The sequence below is a fragment of the Oncorhynchus keta genome, chromosome 31, assembly GCF_023373465.1.
Source record: "Oncorhynchus keta strain PuntledgeMale-10-30-2019 chromosome 31, Oket_V2, whole genome shotgun sequence".
NCBI classification, from domain to species: domain Eukaryota; kingdom Metazoa; phylum Chordata; class Actinopteri; order Salmoniformes; family Salmonidae; genus Oncorhynchus; species Oncorhynchus keta.
In genome coordinates, this window is record NC_068451.1 from 13,668,383 (window position 1) to 13,681,462 (window position 13,080).

The 13,080-nt window shown below is 42.1% G+C and overlaps 1 protein-coding gene across 2 annotated transcripts; it reads left to right on the plus strand.

Moving 5' to 3' along the window:
• Nucleotides 1-278: 278 nt before the first annotated feature.
• LOC118364497 (tumor protein p53-inducible nuclear protein 1-like) lies at nucleotides 279-12,508 on the plus strand. 2 transcript variants are annotated; one of them, XM_035746071.2, is made up of 5 exons: nucleotides 292-536; nucleotides 2,688-2,715; nucleotides 2,869-3,005; nucleotides 8,007-8,478; nucleotides 9,640-12,508. In XM_035746071.2, exons 3-5 carry the CDS (start codon nucleotides 2,879-2,881, stop codon nucleotides 9,899-9,901), a joined length of 861 nt encoding a protein of 286 aa, XP_035601964.1. In that variant the 5' UTR covers nucleotides 292-536; nucleotides 2,688-2,715; nucleotides 2,869-2,878; the 3' UTR covers nucleotides 9,902-12,508. The 2 variants fall into 2 exon arrangements, with proteins under 2 accessions (XP_052345587.1, XP_035601964.1); XM_052489627.1 differs by having other exon boundaries at nucleotides 279-536; nucleotides 2,688-3,005.
• The last annotated feature ends 572 nt before the right edge of the window (nucleotides 12,509-13,080 follow it).

Below are 13,080 nucleotides of genomic sequence, written 5' to 3' on the forward strand. Positions count from 1 at the left end.
TTAATTTATAGCCTGCTGTCCATAAAGCTTGATTTGATTAAGCCGGGAAAAGGTAAAAGGAAACACATGGGCGATATTTTACACATCACAGGAAGTAAGGGTGCCTAGTCAAATATTTTGACAAGTTTGAAGGCACTTTTTGAAAAGCACTCCCCAAAACGTGTGGGCTGGGCCTAGCCCAGTCTTGTCTTTCTCTGGGGTGGGTCACGTGCGTTGGTGACAGTCTGTCAGAGTAAACGGCGGCGTATGATTGGCTTACAGATTTAATACAGGGCCCTCCCATAGGCTGCCCGAAAACACGTCACTCCGATCAGCTGTTAGTTCGCCTCAACAATAACAAAGGGAACAGTGGGACCTCGGAAAGGCTCGGAAAAGAAACGAACTGTGTTGTTCCGAAAACAAAGGTCCATGTATTACATTTCTTCCGCGAAGAAAACGTTTTTTATATTCTCGAAAAGATACAATCTACCTCAAAGTCTTAAGGATTTTATCACTATATATCCGTCCTTTGCTGTTCACATTTTGTCTTGCCGCAGGTGAGTTTTTTGGGGCGTCTCTTTGTTGTCTGTTGTTGAAAGAACACACAGTTCTCTTTTGCGTTTTAATTGTAGGCCATTGTTGACATTACTTTATTTACACAAGTACGGTTTAGCACAAATACATAGCCTATTTCCACTGTTTTTATGCACCAACAGTGTTTTGTGTAGCAAAAATAAGATTATCGGCCCATTTTTGCCAAATAAGAGTCAGACCGCAGTCTAATGAAAAGGTATTAAAATGGCAAGGTCTAGATGTCTACCTATCTACTAAGGGAGGAGCTAATTATATGCATAAAACAGAATTGTACTTTTTAAGTTAAACTTTGCTGGCAGTTGAACATTGTAGGAGCTGCGACCCGCCTAAGAGGTGTAGGGTTACGCTATACACCCTCCGCTTGTATGCTAGTCAACAAATCATCCCGCAAGCAGACAGTCTACCACAGACACTAACTGAACATTTAATTCATATTTTCAGGGATTTATGTGTTTTATTACAGAGACAATTTCAGGCATTTTGCTCTGGGTGTAACACTCATGGAGAATATTCATATGACGTAATCGTTACGGCTCCTAACGTTCTCTATTCCAAGGATTCGACGACAGGCCTCTAACCAACCATCCAAATACATACGACAAGAAAATATTATCCAGTGAGCTCTCACATTAACCTACCGTTTCATTCCGTAAATAATAATATTCTGCCTTTTTAATGTTGCCAATATCACGACGCTTTCATCCCCCCTCCGTGTTTGCTATCTGAATAGAGCCACCGTTCTGTGAAGAAAATGCTTGCAAGCGATATTTTGTTGAGGACGAACAGGTGCAGGAGATTATAACCCAGTTGCGTATTGGACATACTGTAGATAATGTCCCATAGAAAAGCCCTCAGTCCCTCAACCTCATAGCACAGCTGCTCACTTTATTTGTCGTTGAATCTAACAAATAAGAGGACATTGACTCAAAGAACGACTTGTTTTTTGCAATCGCTTGCATCCTACACATCTTCTGACGAATATGTCTGATGTTAGGTAATATCTAACAAACCTGTAATTCTGGCATAACGTGTGTTTACCTGTAGCCTATCTGGCAGACCAGGTTTCAGTTTTTGTGTCAGGTCTACCAAACAACTATCTTGTCCTTTTTGAACATTATCATAAAGAAGCTACTGTAGTTCTCTCAGCTTTTCAGATCTTACAAACCCACAGATCTCTAATTATTGGCTGCGCAGCTCTGTATTTGTTTACCATACATGTGTACATGCATACAACTCATAGTTTACAATTCCACTGACAAATGTGGCTTCACAAGCAGGAATTCAATGTTGTCTGGCAGAATATTGGTTGTTGTGTATCACTGATCTTGCTTCAGGTCAGGGGTCATAATGTATGACCTGAAAACAGTGTCACTGCTTTGCTGTATCCCTGGTGTGTCAGTGTGGGGGCAGTAGTTAACTTTATCAGCAGACAAATGATGTCTGGCTTTTTACACTCTAGTCAGTGGGACTGGAGGTGTAATTGCAAAGAAACGTCAGGCCTATACCACCAATACTGGACTGTAAAGGCCACAGAGAGTTGATCCCTAGGTGAAGATACAGCATAATCAGCACTATAGTGTGTGTTCTATAAAGGACCACCCTATCAGTGAACAAGCTGCTAGGTTACAGACTTATTAGGCCCACACATATTTGGCCAGTATGTCTATGACAGTTAGCAGCTAGTTGATGATGGGTCTATTTCCATAATTGCCTGTATGAGGGATGTCTGGTAGATAATAATACCCACACCTGTAAACATTTATGACCACATACGGTGCCTCTTTGAAGTTTGTGACAGTTGTGAATGATCTGGCTACCCTTTTATATGTTTTATTATCGAGTATTAGAGATATAGAAAACCTATTTATTGGCAGAGAGTGTTTATATTGGAGTGTACTCTAAAACTAGTAAGCCAGAACGAAACATGGATGTCCTTCCAGTTCAGTCTGAACCACGTTTTCCTCCTGCCAATTGCCCAAAAGCTAAAGGGTATTTGTATGCATCTCCCCCTCCCTTTTCACACAGGTCTTTATAAGCTCATGTATATGGTCTCAAATGTGTCACTCAAGATCACAATGACGTATTATCTCTCTTTCTCCCCCTTTGTCTCTCAGGTCCTTTGTAATTTTGCACACGTCGAAGGTGAGCTATGACCAGACTTTACACAGCTCCCCTCAGATGATAGACATCCGTACCTTATTGAAGCACTTTAGCACCTGCAGCTGATGACCAAAACGCCTGTTCCCCGTCCTCGCATCGCTCACCCCCCCCCTGGTCCCTCTGTGCCCCCCCAAGGAGTTCCAGTATGTTCCAGAGGCTCACCAGTGTCCTGTTCGGGGACAATGTGGAGGAGGTGAGTGGGGGAGGCCCTGGAGAACAGGGCTTTGGCCAGAAGGAGGAGGATGAAGAGTGGATCCTGGTGGACTATCTGGGTGAGCTTCAGAACATACACAGACACACACAGACATAAACACTGAAATACACAAACAAAAATGCAAATTCATACTCTAAACACAATCAACCCCTCACACACCATAACGTCCTGGTATCCATGTACAAAACAGGTCAGATGGGTTCAACAGTGAGCATCATTTCCATACAGTCACATGGTGGGAACTTCACTAACTTTTAAAAGGCAACTGATCAAATCAAATAGTTTTTGTCACATGCGTCAAATACAACAAGTATAGATAGATCTTACAGTGAAATGCTTACTTACAAGCCCTTAACCAACAATGCTGTTTTAAGAAAATACCTTTAAAAAAGTAAGAGATAAGAATAACAAATAATTAGAGGAGCAGTAAATAACAATAGCGTGGCTATATACAGGGGCTACCGGTACAGAGTCAATGTGCGGGGGCACCGGTGTCGAGGTAATTGAGGTAATATGTACATGTAGGTAGAGTTAGATAATACATGTAGTACATGTAGGTAGAGTTAGATAATAACAGAGTAGCAGCAGTGTAGAAGGGGGGCAGGCAATGCAAATTGTCTGGATAACCATTTGAAGCTGTTCAGAAGCCTCTTGGACCTGGCGCTCAGGTACCACTTGCTGTGCAGTAGCAGAGAGAACAGTCTATGACTAGGGTGGCTGGAGTCTTAGACAATTTTTAGGGCCTTCCTTTGACACCGCCTGGTATAGAGGTCTTGGATGGCAGGAAGCTCGGCACTGGTGATGTATTGGGCCGTACGCACTACCCTCTGTAGTGCCTTGCGTCGGAGGCTGAGCAGTTGCCATACCAGGAAGTGATGCAACACGTCAGGATGGTCTCAATGGTGCATCTGTAAAACATTTTGAGGATCTGTGGATCCATGCCAAATCTTTTCAGTCTCCTGAGGGGGAATAGGTTATGTCGTACCCTCTTCACGACTGTCTTGGTGTGCTTGGACCATGTTCGTTTGTTGGTGATGTGGACGCCTAGGAAGCTCTCAACCTGCTCCACCACAGCCCTGTCGATGAGAATAGGGGCGTGCTCGGTCCTCCTTTTCCTGTAGTCCACAATCCTCTCCTTTGTCTTGATCACGTTGAGGGAGAGATTGTTGTCCTTGCACCACACGGTCAGGTCTCTGACCTCCTCCCTATAGGCTGTCTCATCATTGTCTGTGATCAGGCCTACCACTGTTGTGTCATCAGCAAACTTAAGGATGGTGTTGGAGTCGTGCCTGGCCGTGCCGTCATAAGTGAACAGGGAGTACAGGAAGAGACTGAGCACGCACCCCTGAGGGGCCCTCGTGTTGAGGATCAGCGTGGTGGATGTGTTGTTACCTACCCTTACCAACTGGGGCCGACCCGTCAGGAAGTCCAGGATCCAGTTACATAGGGAGGTGTTTAGTCCCAGGGCACAATGGTGTTGAATACTGAGCTGTAGTTATTGAATAGCATTCTCACATACAGTGCCTTGCGAAAGTATTCGGCCCCCAATACGCCCAATTTTTCAGTTTTTGATTTGTTCAAAAAGTTTGAAATATCCAATAAATGTCATTCCACTTCATGATTGTGTCCCACTTGTTGTTGATTCTTCACAAAAAAATACAGTTTTATATCTTTATGTTTGAAGCCTGAAATGTGGCAAAAGGTTGCAAAGTTCAAGGGGGGCGAATACTTTCGCAAGGCACTGTAGGTGTGAAAGTGCAGTGTGGAGTGCAATAGAGATGACATAATCTGTGGATCTGTTGGTGCTGTATGAAAATTGGAGTGGGTCTTGGGTTTCTGGGATAATGGTGTTGATGTGAGCCATGACCAGCCTTTCAAAGCGTTTCATGGCTACAGACTTGAGTGCTACGGGTTGGAAGTCATTTAGGTAGGTTACCTTAGTGTTCTTGGGCACAGGGACTATGGTGATCTGCTTGAAACATGTTGATATTACAGACTCTGACAGGGAGAGGTTGAAAATGTTAGTGAAGACACTTGCCAGTTGGTCAGCGCATGCTCGGAGTACACGTCCTGGTAATCCATCTGGCCCTCCGGCCTTGTGAATGTTGACCTGTTTAAAGGTCTTACTCACATCGGCTGCGGAGAGTGTGATCAAACAGTCATCCGGAACAACTGATGCTCTCGTGCATGTTTCAGTGTTACTTGCCTAAAAGCGAGCATAGAAGTTATTTAGCTCGTGTCACTGGGCAGCTCTCGGCTGTGCTTCCCTTTGTTGTCTGTAATAGTTTGCAAGCCCTGCCACATCCGACGAGTGTCGGAGCCGGTATAGTATGATTATATGCCACTGCAGCGTTTGTTTTTCCATGTGAGCATATTATCAGATATTACATCTCATAAACATCTATGAAATGACCTTATCCAACTGCTTGGCTATGCAGTCCTTAGGTGCCTTATAGTCTCTATAAACCGACGCAACCTAGGTTCACCTGTATTCACAAATGCAGACACAAGGATGCTACTCTAAGCCCTGGCAAGGTTCCCAATATCCATACACACAAAAACAAATACACGTGCGCCCATACATGCATGGTTCTATACATATACAGTATATAAATGCTGCTCAATAACACACACACACCTGGCACACACTTGTTCTTTGGGGGAAGGGAGTGCATCCAGCCCGTCTGTCTCTGATAGAACTCATATTCCACAAGTGTGTGAATATTCAAGGTGTGAGAGACTGAATCCTGCTGGCCCACTTCTGTATGGGGGAGGGGATGGTGGTGGAAGGGATATGGGGGAGTATATGGGCAATATGTCTGTAATCGGGTCAAACAACAGCATGTGGGGCTAAGGGGAGGAAGATAAAAATAGGCCCAGTAGAGTTGCCCTTCTGGGCTCTGAGGAGTGAGAAGTGTGGGCAGACAGCCCAGCAGAATTCCCCTCCAGAATTGTCCCCAGTCGGTAACACAGTCTATGACCCAAACCACCTGGGATCAATGCATTCATAGCGTCGTCTACCACGCCATAATTTGTTATTGGACTTGTCTTGCATATGTAGCTCATGGCCTCTTACGACAACCTTTGGGAAATGCATTATGGCTGACAATGTGTTCATAAACCATGTGACACATCATTCATTACAGGTGTTCCATGTAAATGCTTGAATACCTATAAAAGCATTCATAATGCTTTACAAACAGGTGGTTGATATATTACCCTACAGTCCAAGCACTCTGTAGCCTTACCCAAACTGTTATGTGATCATAGAACAGTATGATATAATAATGATTCATCTGATCACAGTGAATCTCTAATATCTGATGATGCATGGTATCATAAGCCCTTTATTACGTGTCTGTTTCATAGAACTGTTAGAGTGAATGCAGTAAGCAGACACTTGAGGTCAGATGTTTTGTCTCTGAAAGCATTGAAACATTCTTTCTTGCACAGACTGCAGTACCGTGACCTATATTACAGTAGGGATTGATTCCACAGACTTAAAGTGTGTACTACTTAGTGTGTACGAGCTGTATTCCTGGCACACTTCAACACCTCAAGTTGCACTAGTCTCCTACTTCTTCTAAACTGCTAATCTATTATATCAATAGCGTGGACTGCTTTCCTTCCCCCTTCCTGCGTGCGCACACACATACAGTACACACACACACACAAACACAAGGTGGATGGTGAGAGGATTACAGGTCCCAATTAGCCTTACAGAGGCAGTGATGATGAATGTAAGCCGTTTTAGGGTTCTGCTGTGTTGCTTAGCAGCTAAACTAAGGGTGTGTGTCGGCACAGATGAGATTTACTATTTTTATTTTTTGGAGTAAACAAGGTGGCTGCACTGCTGCTGACATGCGTGACAGAGAAAGATGAGGATGGGAACTGGTGTCCTTGGGAGTGGGTGTATTTATATCACACATATATACACCATAACACACTCAGAAATGAACACACTCTGAGGAACACAACACATCTATACACACATCATCTGAAAAGGAAAGAGAGGAAAACTTTCATGATCATGCACACAAGGGAACACAACCAATACACACACAGAACACTGTTATGTGCAGAGAACACTGTTATACACAGAGAACACTGTTAATACACAAAGAACACAGAGGAAAACACCTACACACACATTTACATGCACACACTCAGCTGTTTATCAGAGATTCTGTCCAAAAAAAGACAGACAGTCCGGTTTAAACTTTGGCTAGGAATTAAGTTTTGGCCAGATGTCCGTGCAGGCTATTTTTAGTATAATGGGAAACCAAACAGCAATCTGCTGGCTTTGATTCCCATCTGGTATCAAGTTACTTTTTCCATCATAATTCCCTTATGGCAGTGTATTATTCTGACTTATTAGAGCACTATTGACAGTAATACCACCGAGTATCAAAGCAAGACATGCTATATAGCCCAGGGATGCAGTGAATGCAACTTCTCGCTCCAGCCAAACCACCTCATTTAACTTGATTAGATGTATTCTATTGAAACTTAGTTTCTCTCCTATCCTTTTGAGATAGTTAGCTAGTGGGGGAAAAAAGTGTTTTGGTGCATTCTAGAGTTGGGAAAGCCTGGAAAGCATTTGGTAGCAGTTTGGTAGAGGGAGTTGCTGAAGCTGCTTGATCCTATGAGTGACAGCTCTTGCGCACACACACTAGTATCTTGGGTCAGGCATGTTATTCTGACAGACAGAACACTGCGCTGTGCCTGTAGGGCTTTGACACCTATACATCAGGGGAAAAGATGGTTTTTGTTTTGATTGCTAAAGCCATTTTTTCTGAGCCACATTGCCCCCTAAAGTCATGTTAGGGTATTGCATGTGAGTTGTTATCCCACCCAGGTTGAGCTCAAGACCATCATATTGCATTTTTACATTTTGCTACAGGGAGTTTTTTTTAATCTCCAATTATAAAACTCAATGGTTGTATAACACATTTTCACACATTTACCCTACATGCTTTGGCAAACAGAAACTTTCCATTTCTTATTTAAATGTTAATTGTGCTGATGTATCCTAACCAATCCCTGCCTTTCTCCCCAGCCGAGGCCTGCTCTAGCCCCTGTGGTGATGGCCTGTCTGAGGTGGACCTGACTTCAGAGGAGGAGGAGGACCTTGTGGTCGTCCCCTCTCCCATCGCCAGCTCCCCCATCCGCTATGCCTCCTGCTCCTCCCTGGACTCCACCGCCGATATCGAGGATGGGGGTCCCGAGGAGGAAGAGGGGGGTTTCCAGTGCCTGGAGGCCTGTTCTCTAGAGGAGAGCTGGTTCGTCACTCCCCCACCCTGCTTCAGCGGGGGGAGGAGGGGCAAGCCTATGGTACTAGAGACCAGTCCCCTGGAGAACCTGCTGATAGAACACCCCAGCATGTCTGTGTACACCACCCACTGTCCCCCACGAATCTCCCTCAACCTCCCCCTCTCCCTCAACCTCAATCTCTGCCTCCCCCTTGTTGACGTACCTGCCGCCGTAGTCAAGGAGCCGGGTCGACGTTCGCTTGACATCCCCTGCCACAGGTAGGACTTGTTGCTGCAAAAATTCTGGCAGTAGTGTTTCATCACCTACATTTAGTGAATTTATGCTTAATTAACCTCTACGGGATCGGTGTCCCTATTCTAGGACGGTTGAGCTAACGTCCACTAATGTGATCAGCATGACATTGTAAGTAACAAGAACATTTCCCAGGACATAGACATGTCTTATATGGGCAGAAAACTTACATTCTTGTTAATCTAACTGCACTGTCCAATTTACAGTAGCTATTACAGTGAACAAATACCATGCTATTGTTTGAGGAGTGCACAACAACAAACTTTTCACGGCAATTGGTTTGATACATTCACCTCTGAAGGTAAATAATGTACTTAAATTCAGTAATCTTGCTCTGATTTGTCATCCTGAGGGTCCCAGATGTGTGTAAGCTAATGATCCATCATGATTGACATTCCTGGGAGTGTGTAAACAAAAAAGTGTATGTTCTCTATAGTTATGTACTTCAAAATGTATCAATTAACCAATTTGGCACATTTGGGCAGACTTGATGCAAAATATTGTCCAGTATTGCAATGCTTCACTGGGTCAATCTGAAAATCTGAAACGTTGCACACACACTGCTAATTGCACACACACAACCCTAATTGCGCCTAAACTGCAATATTATATGATGGCCTTTCTCTTGCATTTCAATGATGGAGAAAGAAAATTATTATCTTTATCTGTATTATCTTATACCTGATCTAAGGTTTTATATTTTTTTGATGTTAGATCTAATGTGTTATATAATATATTTTTTGGGGCGGCAGGGTAGCCTAGTGGTTAGAGCATTGGACTAGTAACTTGCAAGTTCATATCCCCGAGCTGACAAGGTACAAATCTGTCGTTCTGCCCCTAAACAGGCAGTTAACCCACTGTTCCTAGGCCGTCATTGAAAATAAGAATCTGTTCTTAACTGACTTGCCAAGTTAAAAAAAGGTTAAAGGAAAAAATGTGAATGTAAAAAATATTCTCCTACATTAATTTCACATTTAAAAGTGTTTCCTTTTAAAATTGTATCAAGAATATGCATATCCTTGCTTCAGGTCCTGTCAGGTAGTTAGATTTGTCATTTTAGGTGGAAATTGAAGAAGAAAAAAAACATGGATTAACCAGTCCAGCCCCCTTCCTGTCTCCCCCTATAGGCCAGAGATGGTAGTGCAGCGCAGAGCCGGGCTCCATGCTGGCTGCTATGCAGCAGCCATCTCAGCCCGGGCCTCAGGCCTCCTAGACCAGGTCCAGCAGCACGGACGCCTGGCCCAAAGGGTACGCGGCGCCGCCCAGCACCAGCTCCTCTCCCGCAACGCCCTACGCCGCCTCAACCTGCTGCGTACTAGAGGGGCCAAGCAGGCCAAGACCACCACCACCTATCTACACCAGCCTGGCCAGAGGCACCTCAACTACTGAGGTCCTGGCCCTATCCCTTACCCTCCATCCATCAATTCATCCATCTGTCTCAACCTGGATCCACGAAAAGAGTTCATCCTGCAACATGCTCTCCATCTTCCCTCCATCCACCGATCCTCCACTCTGGATTGAAGAGACGTGATGAGGACTCCTTTAGAATCAATGCCATAGGTCACTTTACTCCGCTGCAGGTTCCCACCACCACATGGTAACTGGGAGAGACTGGTTCAATCAGATATTACACCTGTAGCGACACTCTCCGCTTTCACCCACACTGCAATGTTTGTGTGATGTCATAGTGTGGCTGTATGCTGCCATAGAATGGTTGTGTGATGTCATTGATTGATATCATGGAGTTGCTTGTATGCTGTCGTAGTGACATTGTAAGTGATGTAATTTAGTTGTTGTATGCTGTCATCGAGTGGTTGTGTGCTATCAGAAGAGGGTTTGTGTCTTAATAGAATGACTGTGATGTCTTTAGAGTAGGAGTAGGCATTTAGAAAAGGAGCATGTCTTTCACTTGTAATTAGGACAGTTTATAAACAAAGTTGTTTCTAATGTCCCTCCAATGAAATTGCTTCCTCTATCACTTCATGACAAACTAATATAATTTGTCATTCTGATGGCCACAACTTACTTTTCAAAATCATCACCCCCCTCTCCTGATTAAGGGTGAACCTGCCTTGAATTTAGTAATTCAGTACTTTCACAATATTGATTGATGAAATGTTGGTCAAATACTGGGTTAAATATCACTTAACGCCTTGTTATAAAAGTAGAATTTAAGATGAAAAATAAATGTAAAATATATTATAAAAAAAACTTCCAAAATATTTTTAAAAAGAAAAAAATGTATATTACATATCAGTATGAAGTTAGTATGAGCGTTTATTTACATAGGTATGTTTGTAAGCAGAGGTGTGACTATGTTAGTGTGTGATTTGTTGCATGGTTGTAATAGCGCTAGAAAACAGAAAAGATACGAAAACACTTTTTTTTCCTGTTATCTCTCATTGTTTGTTCTAAATCTGCAGTCCACTTCTCAGGGTCATAGCCAATCACCTTTACACTTTACTACAATGCAGATTACTTGACCGATGTTAATTGTCTTTGTACATACTGGAGACCTTCCAAATTTGTCATAGTGTGCTTTGCCTTGTGGTAATGTTTGTGATCAATGATTGACCTTTTAAAAGAATCATCTGCGTCTCGAAAAAATTGAATTTGAACATTTGCTTGTCCAAGGACTGTGAAAATGAACTCCTACTCTCTCTATCGACTGTTATAACCCCAAGATGCAGTGAAACTGTCTTTTTTCATTTTTGTTTATATATTTTTTCTGTGTACTTTCCATTGTTTTGAGTTAGATATTTATCCTGTTCTTTATTTGCTTAGTTACATAATATTACTAAGTTATGTTAAAATGTCAACCAAAAAAGTAGCAGCAAACTCTAACCTTGTAATAGTTTATATTACTATTGTTTTTGCTTTTACAGTATATTCTTCTTTACTTTAACAATGTTTGCAAATTGAAGACTTTGTTCTGAAATGGTCAAGTTTGTGACAACATGAATCTGTGCGCTCTTGTGGTAAGAAACCACAGAGAGACACAATTCAAACACCTAAGTAGCCTATTTTAAGTTTCACAGAACCTCAAGTCAAGTATCCAGGGCAAACTCAATCATTTACATGACCTAATATTATTATGACCTTATATTATGACATATCACCTGTTTCTTTGTACTTATTGGGGGAAATACACAGTACATACATACTCAGATGTATTTAGCATGGTAGCATTAAGAAGCACTAAGGTGGTTTTGTTTGGTTTTGTCTATATAGTTGTAAACTGATTATAGTGAAGTGATTTAAGCCTAGTCATTGTATTTGTGTATCTTTTTTATTTTCAGATGTGTCAGATTGCAAAACTTGCATCATTTGACGCGTACATTTTTGTACTGCATTGTTGTGACACGGGCAACAGGACGAAGGGAATGGAGGAGATGGCTAAGTCCTCATTTTTGATGTGTGAAGCTGGAAGGAGACATTTTGTTTTGTCCTCAGCTGTCTGTATGAGCTCTTGATGATAATAACAGGGATTTGTATTTTGTTTTATGCCTTGAATTTGTTGTGGATCACGTGCCTTCCAGGTTAAACAGTATAATGACAATGCATTAATGAAGAACTTGAACTGTTGTCCAAAAGGACAACACATACAAAAGCAAATCAACTATGCACACAGGAGGTAGCTTCTCTTCGTGAACCACCCAGCCCATGTACAGCTTTTATACACAAATGTAGCAAACCTGTTTTCTCCTGTGTGAAGAATATTTGGTGGCATTTTTTTTTAGACTTTTGCTTTGATTTACTTTACTGGAATAATACAGCACTTTGCCAAAAAGGTGTAGGAATTTGAGCGTTAACTGTTATTTATCTTCTTAACTGATCGCATTATTTTATTTTGGATGTATGAGAGATCAATTCACTCTGTTTTTATGGTCAGCAAAATTTGCAAATGAGAATGTGGTAGTCTGTTCTAAAACTGTAATACATGATCTGTTGTCATGATGTAAACCACAGTCTACAATAAATGTTTTCATACACATACTCTTCCGTTTCTGTCCATTTGATCCATTTAACCTTTTCTACCGGGTTTATTAAACTATGATGAAATTTTGCAAGAAAGACCCACCAGCCAGTCGAGACTTTAATTCCAAAACAAGCCCTTTATAGCACTGAGCTGAGACAGCTATGATGTTACTTTCAGTATGACATTCTCATGAGTTCTGAATAAAGAGCACACAACAGCTTTGCATAGCAAGTTATCACAAATGTTTGACCAATCGCGACAGAGCAAATTAGTTGGCAGGAAGATCTTTAACTAAACTCAGCAAAAAAAGAAACGGCCCTTTTTCAGGACCCTGTCTTTCAAAGATAATTATTAAAAATTCAAATAACTTCACAGATCTTCATTGTAAATGGTTTATAAACACTGTTTCCCATGCTTGTTCAATGAACTATAAGCAATTAATGAACATGCACCTGTGGAACGGTCGTTAAGACACTAACAGCTTACCGACAGTAGGCAATTAAGATCACAGTTATGAAAACTTAGGACACTAAAGAGGCCTTTCTACTCACTGAAAAACACAAAAAGAATTATGCCCAGGGTCCTTGCT